The 17,648-nt window shown below is 35.1% G+C and overlaps 1 protein-coding gene and 1 pseudogene across 1 annotated transcript in view; both read left to right on the forward strand.

The window, feature by feature from the left end:
• The window catches only part of METTL15 (methyltransferase like 15), a 229,340-nt gene that overhangs the window by 96,900 nt on the left and 114,792 nt on the right, over positions 1–17,648 (forward strand). Inside the window, exon 3 of the mRNA XM_049780093.1 lies at positions 547–683. Coding sequence (XP_049636050.1) covers positions 547–683 — 137 coding nt within the window. The remainder of the gene's footprint in view (positions 1–546; positions 684–17,648) is intronic.
• Positions 5,546–6,811, forward strand: LOC126017539 (ornithine decarboxylase-like; annotated as a pseudogene).

Below are 17,648 nucleotides of genomic sequence, written 5' to 3' on the forward strand. Positions count from 1 at the left end.
TGCTCAGAAATAGCTCCTGGCAGGCACGGGGGACTATATGGGACAGTGGGATTCGAACCAACCACCTTTGGTCTTGGATCAGCTGCTTGCAAGGCAAACGCCGCTGTACTATCTCTCCGGACCCCAGAACTGACTCTTAAGTTTGCACTTAGGGATCACTCCTTGTAGGCTAGAAGGACCATACTTGGTGCCAGGCATCACACCTTAGGTTGGTTTTGTGCAAGGCAAGTGCCCTTTCCTCTGAACTATCTCACTAACCTTTGTGTGGATTTTGAACTTTAGAGGGAAATACAGGTTTATATTAAATTAGCCAGCCTTTGCCTGAGATGATCACTTTACTAATACCTTGATTTGGTCTTTTGTATTGATCACTCATAATTGAGCTAGAAATTTTAAATGATAAATTAAATTTGTGACAACACAATTGCAGGGTTTGTTTCCTATTTACTGTAGACTGAAATCTTTCTATGCTTTTTAAAATTAAGCTGCTTAGCAAAGAAGAGTCTTATTCAGACTATGTGATAAATTGTTTCCTGTATTTATTAGGTTTTTCTTGATATGACATTTGGTTCAGGAGGACACACAAGAGCCATTCTACAGAAGGAATCAGATATTACACTGTATGTCTTAGACAGAGATCCAACAGCTTATGCAATAGCTGAGCAACTTTCAGAAACATATCCGTAAGTAATACATTCTATAATTTATTTTGATGCCGATTTTAGCAGAGCTTGATTTATCATCTTGGAGATTGTTTTCCCTTATAAGATAATATACTATGTTTAAATAAAATTTCTCTTTGGCCCCCAAACAATGGCAATAGTACACGCAATGCCTTTTATAATAATAGTATTGCATTTATTATTTCTGAATTCCTAATAATGTTTTTAAATAATTTGTGCTATACATTTGAAGATATGTTAAAATTCATTCAATGGTAATATTTTGGCAAGTTAACTATGTTAAAAAGGTATTAATAACACTTTTGAGAACTACATTTGACTGTGCTCAGGGCTAATTTTGGCTCTTCTCAGGGATTACTCTTGGTGGAGCATAGGAAACCATATGGAATAGCAGAAATCAAAGCTGGGTCCAGCTGCTTAAAAAGCAAGTATCCTACCCACTACACTATCACTCTGGTCCATTTTAAAGAATTTTGTTAGTTAGTTTTTAAGAATTTATTATAGTAATGTTTAGAATTTCCTATATATCAACACAATTATTTTTCTGAGTTTTCAAAGTTTATAAATTTAAATCAATCTCTTTGAATGACTTTAATATAGAAATTATTGTATTCAAGTTTGTTTACATAAGTGTTATCAATAAAGTAGTGACATCATTTTCAAGAGCTGACTAAATTCAAATATATAAAGGGTTAATTTCATTAGTTGGGAATTAATTCTTTTATTTTATTTTATTGAAACCATTGTGATCTACAAAGTCCTTCATAGTTGGATTTCAGATATACGGTGAGTCAGAGCCATTCCCACTATCAGTGTCAACCTCCGTCCACCAATGTTCCCATAGTGCATCGTGTACCACATCCTAAACCTTTGCCTCCTCCCCTGCATTATAACAAGCCCATTTAAGTTTAGGTTGTTATAGTTTAGGTCTTTTGATTCTGTTGTCATTCACTTTGGTGTGGTTATTTAGTTCTGTCCTTATTTTTTTCTCCCCCAATGCCTCTGAGACCACTTGGCCCCTGGCTCCCAGCTTTTCATTTTTCCTTTCTTCTTAGTTTTATAGAAAAGTGCAAAAATTTATCTTCCAAGGTTCTATGAAAAAGGTGGGAGCCCCAATTTAAAATATAAGAAATAGGGTCTAGAGCAGTGTTGCAGTGGTAGGGCGTTTGATTTACACGCGGCTGACCTAGGACGAACAGTGGTTCGATCCTCTGGCACTCCATTTGGTTCCCCAAGCCAGGAGCAATATCAGAGTGCATAGCTAGGAATAACCCCTGAGCGTCACCTGGTGTGGCCCAAAAACCAAAAAAAAAAAAAAAAAAAAAAAGATAAATAAAAAAATTAAAAGAAAAGGAGAGAGAGAGAGAGAGAGAGAGAGAGAGAGAGAGAGAGAGAGAGAGAGAGAGAGAGAGAGAGAGAGAGTGTATGTTTTGTTTTTGCATAGGCACAGCAAAAGATGGGTAAAATGAAAGCAAAAATCTTTGGCCTAAAAACAAGGATGCCCTACTGAAGAAGTGTCCTGCCATAAGAGCAACTACAGGCTCAGGCCTACTAAGTTGTCTAACCCCCAGGTCGTTCTTTGTGTTTTCAGTAATAGCTTCTCAATCACAGTTGTCACAGGCAGGTTTCTGTACTTTGATATCCTGGTTTTTGCACAGATCCTATGTATAAATAAGGGTGTAACAGAGCAGCTTCTGGCTTCATCTCACCATTAGGTGGCAATGCAGGGAACCTTTCCCTGAAAGCAAGTTGTTCCTGTTTCCAAGTTATCAGGATGTCATATGAACCCATTCTGGAGCAATTCGGTGCCAGGGCATTATTAGGGACTTTCCCTGTAGAAGTTAGATTCTTGATGCTGGTGCGAAAACCCTGCCAGTTATTTGGGAATTAGTTCTGTCATGCTATATTGATAATAAACAAAAAATACACAAAAATTCCTTTCATACAATGGCCATTGCTTGTGTGTGTGTGTGTGTGTTTTTGTGTGTGTGTGTGTGTTTATGTGTGGTGTCTTACAGATTTTATGGTAAAAGGTCTTTCATCTTCTTTGGTAAGTATCTTTCTAGAAACTTGATTTTAAATGAGAATTTTAAAAATTTAATTTTTCTTCTAGTGAAAAATCCCATTTACTTTGTCAAAACTAAGTCAGAAATAGAAACTAGAATTTTCACATAAAACTAAGCAAATTTATAGAAAAACTGAATTCTAGACTAACCTATTTTAGTTCTTTCACAAAAGATGAGATACCAGATCACCTGTTGTTTGAAAACTGAAACTTCCTTCTTTCCCATTGCCTCTGAAGGCTGTATAAGAGGAAACACATTTAAATTGGAGCAGTGAGAGTGTTAACTGACTTTTGCCATTGTCAAAGATAGATATTGAAAGATAAGTTTTTAATATAAGCTCTTTCTCCCCGAATTTAGGCATAATATGTGTTCTGCATTTTAGAGAAAATAGATTATGCCTAAATATTTTTTCATTTCATCATCATACTGTTTTAATCAGATTTTGGAAATCTGTTTTTTATGTTTAGAAAAACATTTTCGGGACCAGCGAGGTGGCGCTAGAGGTAAGGTGTCTGCCTTGCAAGCGCTAGCCAAGGTAGGACTGAGGTTCGATCCACCAGCATCCCATTTGGTCCCCCAAGCCAGGGGCGACTTCTGAGCACTTAGCCAGGAGTAACCCCTGAGCGTCAAACGGGTGTGGCCCAAAAACACAAAAAAAACAAAAAAACATTTTCATTGAGGTATATGTAATATACAGAAATAATAAAGAATAAGTTAAACTTAGCTATAATTTATCACCATCTCTATTGATGATTTTACACTTAGTTTATCTTTTTTATTTTATTATATTTTATGTAATACTTCTTTTTTAAGTTTTCTTAAATATTTTTGATTTTTGTACTTATCAGTTTCTTTTAGCCAAGTTTAAAAAATACTTTTGTTAATGTGCAATTAATGATAATGTTAATTCTGTATCCTGATATTCAAAAGCATTGTCTTTTCAATTTTTAGTATTTTATATTTTTTTTCTTAAATAAAATGATAAAATACAAAAAAACTAGAATTAATAATTTATTATTTATTATTAACATTAGTCAATTGTTTTTTCCTAAGAACTATTTGTGTATACATAGATACATATATAACATATATTTAAAGACATTTTTTACAAAATTTTATTTTATTTAAATATCAGCAAATTCATATATCATAAGATATATTAAAATACTTTTTGGGTTTAGGCATTTTTTGTATAATTATCATTAAGTAGAATTCTAGTTTTATATTATCTTATTTATGCTCGTATTACTACTTTAATTCTTTCTATGATATGTAATGGGAAATACTATAAACAACAAAAACTGATTTTTTAAGTTTTGGTAATAGTTTTCCTTTTGGGACCACATCCATTAGCTCTTAGGACTTTTACTCTCATTCTCTGTACTCAGGGGTTTGTTCCATATAGTGTTTAGGTATCTGAGCTGAGGATCAAACTTTGTTGGGTTCTTGGGGATCTTGGTGTCTTGTGATCTAATCATGTGCTTAGTACATTGGACTACCTCTCTATCTCTGATGTACTTGATACAAATATATTTTGTTTGTTTTCAAAGAATATTAGACACTAATAGCAATTTTCTAATTGGATAATATTCTAAATTGGATAGCTGTAAGTATATTTTCTTATATGATTAATTATTTTAATTTTTAAAAAAATAATTTATAATACTATTTATAATATTATGGCTTCTCATGCACATAATTCCAATAATACAACAATTACCCATGTACTCACCTACTTCCCCTAAGGAAAATAATCAAATTTAAATTACCCATATGATCTTTCATAAATGTACAGTTTATTCTTTACAGCTTGAAGTTGATCATTTACTTTTTTTTTTAAGCCAGCATTACTTGTATTTGGCTGAATTCATGTAGGATAAAGACATGTTGAGATCTCATGGCTACAGAAATATTGCTTGTATTATTTCTACCACTCTCCAGTATTATACTGGAAGCATTTTAGTTATATTCTATAGCCAGCCAGGGACTTAAACATAGACATTTTGTTTCTAATGTCTGTATAAATGAATATACTGTATAAAGGAATATACTATCTCCTAATAGCTCTGTGAATCTAAAATTTAGACTGCTAGGATAAGATATGAGACAGCTGTTACTAATTTTACTAACTATAGTTGGGCAGTTTTGCTATGCTTCATCAAAGAGAAAGAATTTTTATAAATATGAACGTGCATGAAAAATTGGTAACTTCGCCAAATTGACTACATGATTTTTAACTGTTGATGATGGTCTGTCACCTCTAACATATTTTTAGTAATACTAACATTTCTAAAATAAGATGTCATATTTTGTCTCATTAAATTTTTTGAAATACAACTTTTGCCCAAGAGATACCAGATTCCCAAGATGAAGGTGTTTGTTTGAGAAGGTGAAAGTTCTTGGCCCAAATATTTTATAGAGAAATTCTGGACTTAGTTCCAGGACTTGAGAAAACACATATTGTACTAATTTTTTGTTAGTCTGAGAGTTGTCATCCCAAGGAAATTGGGATATATAGTTTGTGTCTTTATAGAGCTTAGAAGTCTAGTTTTAATTTTTATTATGTCTAGGTATTAACACAGTATGTTTTAAGAGCATTTTGAGTGCGGTATGTTCTGAGAGTAATGTGTTCTAATCTAGTCTTGGATATCTAGGAAAACTACATGAGTATATAAATTTAAGACCTGAATGACAAGAGACTATAAACTAGCCAGAGGAAGAGGGTTAGTGGAATGACTGAGAACAATTGTAGTAGAGAGAACAGAATATTCATAGATATTTAACAGGAGAGAGACCATGATATTTAGGAATTGTAAGATAAGCCATGTGAATGAAGTGGAGAGAGAATGGGAGAGGAGGAAAAAATCTCATGACAAGAAAGCCTTCTATGTCTCTGACTTGAGAGATATTCTCAAGAAACATTTGAGATGGTTAAAATTCTTCCTTGGTTCACCCCGTTTTATGCTGTTGGCAGATCCATAGTGAAATCCCTAGCTGCTGTTGATGCCAGGTTTGATTGTGCAGCAAGAATGAAATACAATTGGTACAGTCTCATGCTGCCTCCCAAGAGGATTATCTATGAAATCCTTATAAACAAGTGTCTCAGATTAAGTATGCTGCCAGTAATGGAGTCCAGATGATGATCTTTGACATTGAAGTTGAGTTGCAAGGGTACATCTAAAGGCAAAGTTGGTTTTGCAGATTGCCACTGCTGATTCCAAAGCAATTTGTCACACACACAATTTGGTGCCACACTCAGAACCAGCAGACTGCTTTTGGAACGGGCAATATTGATGTCATTGGTGTCAGCTTCCACTTGGGAAGTGGCTGTACTGATGCTGAGACCTTTTTATAAGCTATTTCTGATGTGCACCATGTCTTTGACATGGGGACTGAGGTTGGCTTCAATATGTATCTGCTTACTATTGGTGGTGTATTTCCTGAATCTGAGTATGTAAAGCTTAAATTTGAAGAGCTCTACCCAGCCCTTGACAAGTATTTTCTCTCTGACTCAAGATTGAGAATCATAGCCGAGCCAGGAAATAGTATGTTGCCTCAGCTTTCATACTTAGAACAGTTAATAACCTTGCTAAGAAGTTTGTCATAAAGGAACAGATTCTGATGATGAAGAGGAGTCAAATGAGCAGATCTTTATGTATTATATGAATGAGAATATATGGAGCATTTAATTATATCCTTTATGGTCATGCACACGTGAAGCCTCTTCTGCAAAAAAGACCCAAGCTAGATGAGATGTATTCATCTATCATTTGGGGGCTGACATATGATGGCCTGGAACATATAGTTCTGTGTTGTGATCTGCCTGAGATTCTTGTGGGTGATTGGATGCTCTTTGAAAACATGGGTGCTTATACTGTTGCTGCTGCTATCTGCTATTTGATGTAAGGTCCAACATTGCAACTCATGCAGCAGATTCAGAACAGGGACTTGCCATCTGAAGCAGAGGAGCAAAATGCCAGTGCTTTGCCTATGTCCTGTGCACAGGAAAGCAGCATGAAGTAGCACCCAGCAGTCTGTGCTTTCACCAGTATTAATATGTAGATACAATTCTTGTAGCTCTTCACTTGAATTAAGCTTGAATTACAGGATGTAGGGGTCCATTTAACTTAGTCACTGCTAGCTTCAAAATGTCTTTGTAAATATGCAACAATATGGAAGACTAGGAGATGGGTCTTACCTGTGTTTCTATGGAAACTATTTGAATACTTGTTTTATATGGAGTTTTATTCACTTCTCAAACATGCTACTAAAGAGTGTGCACCCTCAGCTACTAAAATGCAAGTATTTGTAGCTTGGGCATTGGTGGATTGTGGGGGAGAGAAACTAAAGCTGTGTTGTGATTGGTTTTAAAAAATAATGTATCTTGAAATAAAAATAAAAGTGAGGGGGCAATAGATTACATAAGTCTTTTAAGGATTTAAAATTTAATCTTATAAATTATTAGGAGACACCCATATTTTTGTCAGACAGGTAATGGACATGATCATATCCATATTCTTAGAGAGTAATCTGTCTCTCATATTAAGAATGGGCTGGAAAGGGAAATTAGAACTGATTCAGTGAGACCTATTAGAAGTTTCTGAATTGCTACTGTTTCTGAGAACTGATGGTCTAAGGACTTTATTTCCCTAACCACTTTATTAGTAATTCTACTGCTGTTTGGGGAAATGTTCAAAGATTAAGGTTCTTGACTTGCATTCAACTAATCTAAATTGGTTTAATTGAGATTGAACCTCAGTTCAATCTTGAGTATCATATAGTGCCCCTGAGCACCACATAGAGTGATCCCTGAGCATAGAGCATCACTCAGTATGACTCCAAAACAAAAACAAATCAAGAAAAACAAAAGAAATTCTATCTAGCTTTAGTAGTGATTGGCTTCCCATTTTAGTAAGATTAAACAACAAATTCTAAGGTAAAAAAATGCATTGACTGAGTAAATGAGCCTATTACATGATTTGTGTAGGATTGTATCTGGTGATTCTAAGTTCCAGTGCTCGACCTGGCAATGCTGTGGGGGTAGTGTGATGTTACTGATTGAAGTCAGGGCCTTGTACATACTAGAAATGTACTCTACTACTTGAGTTCTTTTCTTGGTTCTTAATGAATAAGCCTAGGTTCTAGTCTCAAGCTTTTTTTTTTTCACGCTTTGTTTATAGTAATCAAACTAAGGGTCTTTTTGATTTTACCTCAAGTTTTGAAAGCATTACTATCCGAGCGTTCTCTTTCTGTTTCACCATATAGAAGTAGAGTCAGACTGCTTCTTCTTCTGAATTCCAGATCTTATCATTTATTTCACCATGGTTTCTACTTACTAAGAATGTAGTGTGAATTAGACTTAGAATACTGCTTAGTATATCCTGTTAGTAAGTACTGAAAATGTTGAGTCTTGACCAACATGTAAGAAATGGAATAGAGTAGGAAATATTTTCTTATATTACATGAAGTTAAATTAATATTACTTCCATTGAAATTTAAGTTTATAAATAAACATAAAATATTGTTTATGAGTTTGCAGTTAATCTATAATTGTTATTTTTTAATCTTTATTATTTAAGACAATTTTAGTCAACTTTACTTTCAATTTTACAATATTGCCAGTGATAGTTTAATGCATATAACAGTTTTATACCTGATGCCTCACCAGGCTCCTCACCATGCCTCAGGATGTTTGTTCCCTTCATTATCTCAGGACATGAACTCTCTCAACTCCCCTCTGAATCTCAGTGCCATAGTTAGCTCTGATATTTAGATCAGTTTTTGGAATCTGTTCATTTGGGCCATTTGTTGTTTTCTTAATGTTTTATTATATTCTGCATATGTCTATAAAAAATATTTGGTAAATGAAGCCAGAGTGATAGTATAGTAGGTAGGGCATTTGCCTTGTACCAGAGAGCCTGGTTTGATCCCTAATACTACATATGACTCCTGAACCTTACCAAGAATAAACCTATATACAAAACTAGAGGTAATCTATCCTTAAGCAAAGAAATATAATAATAATAATAATGATGAAATATAATAATAAGTTGTACATTCCTATTTGATGGAACTACTTTTTTTTACATTTTATACTAAATAATCATTTAGTTTATTTTAATCATTTTAGTATATATTTCCAATTTATGTTCATTGTCATACAAGACAGCTCTGAGTTCATATATACATGGAAATAAAAAGTGTTTATTTTATTAAATAAAATACAGAAATCAATGGTTTTATGATGGTTTTACTTTCTGGGGTCCTGTTGCTTGGAACCCTAATTTGCTTATAGAATTTGATAGGCCCTGAAGACTTTCTTTCCTTTGTCTATCTTTGCCTGATTGTCTTGTAGTTAATTTAAATGAAATGTAGACTATAAATATTGACTATGAAATAAAGACATGTTAGTTGGGAAGGTGGATGGTAATAGATAACGGACATTTATGACAGAACACATAATAACAGAAAAAGTGATTTACATAGATAATATAACTGTAGCTACACTTAGATAACTTATCTTCTGGACTTCTGATTATGCTGGTGACTTGGAGAAGTAATGATAAAAGTTGGAATATACCTCAACCTAGATTTATCAAATGAATTTGCATTTCTTGTTTTTTTTAGGTGAACACTGACATAATCTTCTAAATTTTTTCCGAGTTGTATTAGATTTTTGTTTTCACTTTTTTCTTTCGTGTTGCATAATTTTACATGCATCTCTTATCAAATATATTCAGATGACTTTTTTAAAATAATAGTTCTTCATTTTAATAAATTTTCATTGAATCACCATGAGATCCAGTTATAAAATCCAACACCCCTCCCTTCACCAGTTCACATTTCCTGCCACCAATGTCCCCAGTTTCCCTCCATTCTTCCTCTCTTCTGCTGGCCTCTCTTTCAGTCTTCCTTTTTATGGGCAGACACCACTGTGCTTTCCTATATTGTTACTGGTGTTATCTTGTATATCACTTTACCCCTTTTAGCACCCAGTTCTAGTCCTGAGTGATCATTTCCAACTGTCATTGTCATAGTAGTCTCTTCTTTGACCTAATTGCACTCCTCCATTATTTGTGACAGACATCCTACCATGGAACAGTTTTCCTGGACCTCATCTCTACTGTTGTAGTGTATTATTACTTTTTTGTATCTTTATATGAGTTTATTACCATGGTAATAATATTTCTATATTTATATTACATATAAATATATTATTGCCATGGTATCAATTAAAGATCGATCTATAAAATATATATATATATACTTACTAAGAATGTAGTATATATATATATATATATTGATCTTTATATAGAGAGTTCTTATATAAGATATATGTCTCTTGGGACTGGAGCGGAGCTGCAAAGGGGTAAGGCATCTGCCTTGCCTGTGCTAGCCTAGGACAGACCATGGTTTGATCCCCTGGCATCCCATGTGGTCCCCCAGGACATGAGCGATTTCTGAGTGCCTAGCCAAGAGTAAGCCCTGAGCATCTCCAGGTGTCTCCCAAAAACCAAAAATAAAAAGATATCTTATGTCACTTATGTAAAGATATTTAGATATCTATATATATTTTATATATATGAAGATCTTATATATATATATGAAGATTTTATATATACCATAGTAAACATACCATGGCTTTATATATATATATTACATATATATATTCCACAAATGAGTTTTATCATTATATGTCCCTTTCTCTCTGACTCATTTTGCTCTCTGTATCCATCCACCTATGAGCAAATTTTATGACTTAATTTTTCTAACAGTTGTGTCGTTTTCCATTGTATGCATGTATCATGGTTTCTTCATTTATCTGTTCTTAGACACTTGGGTCGTTTCCCACTCTGGCTACTGTGAATAGTGCTGCAATGGACAGAGATTTGCAGAGAGCTTTGTGTATGTGTTTTGGGGTCCTAAGCTATATTCCCAGGAGTGGTATTCCTAGGTCATACATATGAAAGCTCAATTTTTTTTTTGAACTTTAAATTACTTTATTCTTATAAAATGTTTCTTCTCTATAAACTAATTGCCTGAAAAAGTTGTGCCTAGCAAATACACAAAAAGTATGTAAAGATAATAACATAATATTAATGGTGATGACAATGGCTGATAGGTGATTTTAAATGTATATGTAGCTAATTGAGAACTTAATTTCCATTTTGCATAAAAAGCTGGTAACAATGCGTACAAAAAGAAAAACGTTAACAAAGATAAATAAATTATAGAAATTCTTAAAGCGAGATTAAAAGAAAAATAGAAAAGAGGCAATAAAGAAGTCACTTTACCAAATCATCCAGTAAAACATGTAATAGAAAATAGGAAATGCTTAAAGCACTGATAAGGCAGCAATTACATCCATATCTCCCATTAACTTCCTACTTTTTGCCTCAGGAAGTATCAACTTACATTCCCAAGAGATATTATTAAGAACTAGTTTACTTATTGTCAGTCTGTTTTTTCTTTCTTTTTTTTTTTTTTTAATATAATTTTTATTTTGATCATAGTGGATTACATATTGTTGACAATAATATTTTAGGTACATATTTACATAAAATCAGGGGGGATTCCCATCCCCAAATTGTCCTCCCTACACCCCCCGTTTCTGTCTTACCTCCCATTTCCTCTTCCCTCACCCCCAGGGCGGCTAGAATATGTGGTCCCCTCTGTCTCTAACCAACTACTTAGTAGTCTTGCATCAGTTTGGTCTTGATGCCTCCCTTATTTCCCCCTCTAAGTAGGGGCAGGGGTAGCTAGTTCAAGTTGCGTGGTTTTGCCTGAAAAAGAGAAAATAAATAAACCGGGGTAAGAGTTTAATACCCCGAAAATGGGCAGAATCCTTCTAGAGGTTCTCATCATCGATTTGGGAAATGAAGGAGAAAAAGAAGTTGAAACACTCCACCAGTACCAAAAGAAGTGTCAAATATCCAGTGAGGACTCCAGCTATAACGATAAGCACCACAAAAAAAACAGATAAAAAACAAACCAAAACAAACTAAAAACAAACATAGAAACCAAGAAAACAATACAAAAAATCAATGAGACCAGGAGTTGGTTTTTCGAAAAAATAAACAAGATAGACAAACCACTGGCGAAACTCACCAAAAAAAAGAGAGAAAACACCCAAATCAGTAGGATCACAAATGAAAGGAGAGAGATTGCAACAGAACCCCAAGAAATACAACATATCATGAGATCATATTATGAACAACTATACTCAACTAGGCTAGAGAATCCAGTAGAAATCGATAGATTCTTGGAAAAACACCCTCTTCCAAGACTGGAAAAGGAAGATCTAGTAATCCTAAACAGACCAATCACCTCAGAGGAAATTGAAGATGTAATTAAAAAACTCCCTAAGAACAAAAGCCCAGGCCCAGATGGATTTACAGGTGAATTCTATCAAACATTTCAAGAAGACTTACTACCACTTTTCCATAGGCTCTTCCAAACCATAGAAAAAACAGGAATCCTCCCCAACTCCTTTTATGAGGCTAATATCACACTCATTCCAAAGAAGGCAAAGACACTACCAAAAAAGAAAACTACAGACCAATCTCACTAATGAACATAGATGCAAAGATACTCAATAAAATATTAGCAAACCGAATCCAGCACTTCATCAAAAAGATCATACATCACGATCAAGTGGGATTCATCCCAGGAATGCAAGGTTGGTTCAACATACGCAAATCAATCAACATTATACACCACATCAACAACATGAAAGACAAAAACCACATGATCATATCAATCGATGCAGAGAAGGCATTTGACAAAATCCAACATCCTTTCATGTTAAAGACACTCAGCAAAATAGGGTTAGAAGGAACCTTCCTCAAGATAGTTACAGCTATCTATGAAAAGCCTACAGCCAACATTATACTCAATGGTGAGAAACTAGAAGCATTCCCACTAAGATCAGGAACTAGGCAAGGCTGTCCACTCTCTCCACTCTTATTCAATATAACCTTAGAAGTCCTAGCAATAGCAATCCGACAAGAGAAGGAAATCAAAGGAATTCAAATTGGGAAAGAGGAACACAAGCTATCTCTCTTTGCCGACGATATGATGATATACATCGAAAACCCTAAAGAGTCCACAGTAAAACTCCTAGAAACAATTAACCAATACAGCAAAGTGGCTGGTTACAAAGTCAATACACAAAAGACAGTAGCGTTTCTATATACAAACAATGAAGTTGAGGAGAGAGAGATTAAAAATACAATTCCATTTAAGATAGTATCAAAAAATATCAAGTATCTAGGAATCAACCTTACAAGAGAAGTGAAAGACCTATACCAGGGAAACTTCAAAACACTCCAGAAAGAAATTGAAGATGATCTAAAGAAATGGAAGAACATCCCATGCTCATGGATAGGTAGAATTAACATAATCAAAATGACTATCCTACCCAAACTCCTATATAGATTTAATGCAATCCCTATCCAAATCCAGACACAATTCTTTAAAGAATTAGAACAAGCATTCACAAAATTCATCTGGAACCACAAAAGACCCAGGATAGCCAAACAAATACTGAAAAACAAGAAGCTGGGAGGCATCTCCTTACCTAACTTGAAACTATACTATAAAGCCATAGTAATCAAAACAGCATGGTACTGGAACAGAGACAGGACATCAGACCAGTGGGTCAGAACAGAATTCCCAGACATAAACCCCCAGGTATATAGCCAACTAATATTTGATAAAAGAGGCAAGAATCTGAAATGGAACAAAGAAAGCCTATTCAACAAATGGTGTTGGTACAACTGGAAAACCACATGTACGAAAGTGAAAATCAACCCATACCTTACTCCTTATACAAAAATCAACTCAAAGTGGATCAAAGACCTTGAAATCAGACCCGAATCCATAAAGTTTATTGAGAATAAAATAGGCAGAACACTCAAAGACCTATATATCAAAAAGGTCTTTGAGAATGGAGCACCAATGGCAAGAACGTTAGCATCAAATATAAACAAATGGGACTACATCAAACTAAAAAGCTTCTGCATGGCAAAAGAAACCCTGCTTAACGCAAGAAGACAGCTAACAGAATGGGAAAAAATCTTTTCACTCGACATATCAGATAAAGGGCTGATATCTAGAACATACAAAGCACTCAGAAAGCTGAGCCCCCCAAAACCAAACAAAGCTATAAAAAAATGGGGAGACGAAATGAATAGACACTTCTCTGAGAAAGCTCAATTTTATATTGTTTTCCCAAAAAGGCTGTCCCAGTTGACATTCGCACCAGCAGTGAAAGAGAGTCCTTTTTTTCTCAGCACCAGCATTGTTTTTGTTCATTTTGATGTGTGCCAGTCTCTAGTTTGAGATGATATCACATTGTTGTTTTCAGTTGCATTTCATTGATGATTAATGAAATGGAACTTTTTTGTGTGTGCCTTTTGGGTATATGTGTTTTATGTTTAAGGAAGTTTCTGCTCATCTCTTCTCCACATGTTATCATGGGGTTAGATTTCTTTTCTTGTTAAGTTCTCCAGTGCTTTATATATCTTAGATATTTAAATCTTATCAAATGGGTATTGAGTGTATAGTTTATTGCAATCCATGGGCAAGTGTTTGAATCCTGGTTACTATTTCTTTGGGGTGCAGTGTCTCCCACTTGTTTGGGAAGGAGTGTTTCATCCTTGAAGATGTCTTTAGCTTCAATGTCATGGAGTGCCTGCCTACATTTTCCTTTATGTACCTTATGATTTTCAGGTCTGATATTCAGGTTTTTAACCAATTTTTATTTCAATTTTTATTTGACTTCTGTGTATGGTGTTAAATAGAGGTCAGAGGTGTTTTTTTTTTTTTTTTTAACATAGATGACCAGTTTTCTCAACACCACTAGTTGAAGAGGCTTTCCTTGCTACACTTGGTGTTTCTTCCTCCTTTATCAAAGGTTAATTGATCATATGCCTGTGTATTTGTCTCATAATATTCAAGTCTATTCCATTTATCTCTCAGTCTGTATATTTTAGTGACATGCTGTTTTATATATGCTTGCTTTATAGTGTGGTGTGAAGTTAGGAAAAATGAAACCTCTCATCTTCTCAAATATTGCCATTGTTCTATATTAATTTTAGAAGTATTTGATCTATTTCATTGTAATATCTCGTGAGTATCCAAATAAGGATTTCATTAAGTCTGTACAATGCTTTGGGAAGTATTGCCATTTTAACTATGTTAATTCTCTCAGCCATGATCAAGGGATGTATTTTTATTTCCTTATTTTCTCTTTTATTTCTTTTGGTGGGGAGGGGCATACCAGGTGATGCTCACGCTTTACGTTTGGCTCTGCATTTAGAAATCACTCCTGGCAGGCTCAAGGGGCCATTTGGAATGCCAGGGACCATATGGGTCTGCCTTATGCAAGGTAAATACCCTCCCCACAATGCTATTGCTCAGGCATTCCCTTTCTCTTTTATCTGAAAGTAATGTTTTGTAGGTTTTTTTTTTTTTTTTTTTTTTTTTTGTATAGTCTTTCACCTCGTTAGTTAAGTTGGTTTCAAGGTACTTGATTTTCTGAGGCACAATTATGAGTTGGATTTTTAAAATATCTCTCTGATATAGAAAAGTAGAAAAGTAATGGATTTTTGAGTGTTAATTTTATAGCCTGTTATTTAACTATGTGAATCTCTTGTTTCTAGAAGCTTCTTTGGTAGTCTTTAGACTTCTTAAATATAGAACCATAAGAGATGATATAGTACCATAAGAGATGACTGTTTGAACTTATCTCAAGATTACCTGTCTTCTGATTTGCAAATGATTGGTACTGTAAATAAATCAGAGTACAACAATTAGTTGTGTGCTGGCAAAGACCATTATTATTCAAAGCTAACTTTTCTTAGATAACCTTTGCCCTACACAGCTTTCTGATTCCTTGAGATTCCAATTACTGCTTTTGCCCTTTACTTTTACCTTTTTTACCTTTTAGCTTTGGGGTGCTTCTCATAACATGATCATATGTTTTAAAATAGTTTCTTCTTTAAACTTCTCCAGGAACTACATGCTTGAGTTTGCTGTTTTGCTTGACTTTTTTCTTTTTACTTTTCTGAAACTTTATAGCATCATAATTTCTTTTCTCTTATTACCCATCCTTCCCCCTTTTTTTTCCTTCTGCATTAAACATTTCAAATTTTCTTTCACACTTTTAAAAAGTAGTGTAGATCTAGGAATCAATTATGATTTGTAGTCTTCTGCTTCTTAGTGTGGTTGTTTTGCATAAAAGTCAACGTTTCTGAGTTTATAGTCTCATCTCTAAAATGAGATTTTTTTTTTTTTTTTTTTTTTTGGTTTTTGGGCCACACCGGGCGTTGCTCAGGGGTTACTCCCGGCTGTCTGCTCAGAAATAGCTCCTGGCAGGCACGGGGGACCATTTGGGACACCGGGATTCGAACCAACCACCTTTGGTCCTGGATCGGCTGCTTGCAAGGCAAACGCCGTTGTGCTATCTCTCCGGGCCTAAAATGAGATAATATTAATATCAAGCACTAACTATTATGAGTATTAAATAAGATTATGTGATTAAGTGATTGGACATGAAAGTATTATTATTATTGTTTGTTTCTTTGTTTGGGGGACACACCCATTAGCTCTCAGGGATTATTCCTGGCTCGGTACTCAGAAATTATTCCTGGCAATTTAAGGCTTAAGATACCAGATGGATGGGGCCGGGCGGTGGCGCTAAAGGTAAGGTGCCTGCCTTACCTGCGCTAGCCTAGGACGGACCGCGGTTCGATCCCCCGGCATCCCATATGGTCCCCCAAGCCAGGAGCGACTTCTGAGCGCATAGCCAGGAGTAACCCCTGAGCGTCACCGGGTGTGGCCCAAAAACCAAAAAAAAAAAAAAAAAAAAAAAAAAGATACCAGATGGATGCTGAGGATCAAACCTAGGCCAGCTGCCTAACAGGCAAATGCCCTACCTCCTGTGCTATCACTCCTGCACCTTTAAAATTTTTTTTAATTGCGTCACTGTGAGATACACTACTACAGTTATTTATGATTGAGTTTTATTATACATATTCAACACATACCTTAACCATTACAGATTACTCGATATCAATGTCCTTTTTTCCTCCCACCTTGCCAGCCTCTATGACAGGCATTTCTCATGTCTCTCTGTCTTCCATTTTTCATTTTAGGCTCTGTGGTTTATTCATATCACTTTATCTCCTTTCAGCACCTGGTTGTTCTTGTTTTTGTTTTTGCTTTTGTTTTTTGGGCCACACCTGGTGACACTCAGGGATTACTCCTGGCTATGTGCTCAGAAATTGCTTCTGGCTTGGGAGACCATATAGAGAATCAAACTACAGTCTGACTTAGGATAGCACAGTAGACACCTTAACACTTGTGCCACCACTCTGGCCCATCAGCACCTAGTTTTTACTAAGAGTCACCATTTCCAAATGCCATTGTCATATTTCTACTGCCTTCCTTACTAACTGTACTCCCCCATTCTACTTTGTGGCATGTTTCTTTTTGTGTACCAGACTTCCTGGCCCTAGTTTCTATTGTCTTTGGGTATATTTACCATACTATCTTTTTTCATTTTTATATCTTACAAATAAATGTGATCATTCTATGTCTGTCCCTTTACCTCTGACTCATTTCACTTAGTATGTACTTTCTATGTTCATCCATGTATCAGCAAATTTCATGACTTTATTTTCCTAACAGCTGCATCATATTACATTGTGTGATGTACCATAGGTTTTTTTTTGTTTTTTTGTTTTGGTTTGTGGGTCACACCTGGCAACGCTCAGGGGTTACTCCTGCTCCATGCTCAGAAATCGCTCCTGGCAGGCTCAGGAAACCATATGGGATGCCGGAATACGAACCAATGATCTTCTGCATGAAAGGCAAACGCCTTACCTCCATGCTA

The sequence above is a fragment of the Suncus etruscus genome, chromosome 9 (assembly GCF_024139225.1).
Source record: "Suncus etruscus isolate mSunEtr1 chromosome 9, mSunEtr1.pri.cur, whole genome shotgun sequence".
NCBI lineage: Eukaryota > Metazoa > Chordata > Mammalia > Eulipotyphla > Soricidae > Suncus > Suncus etruscus.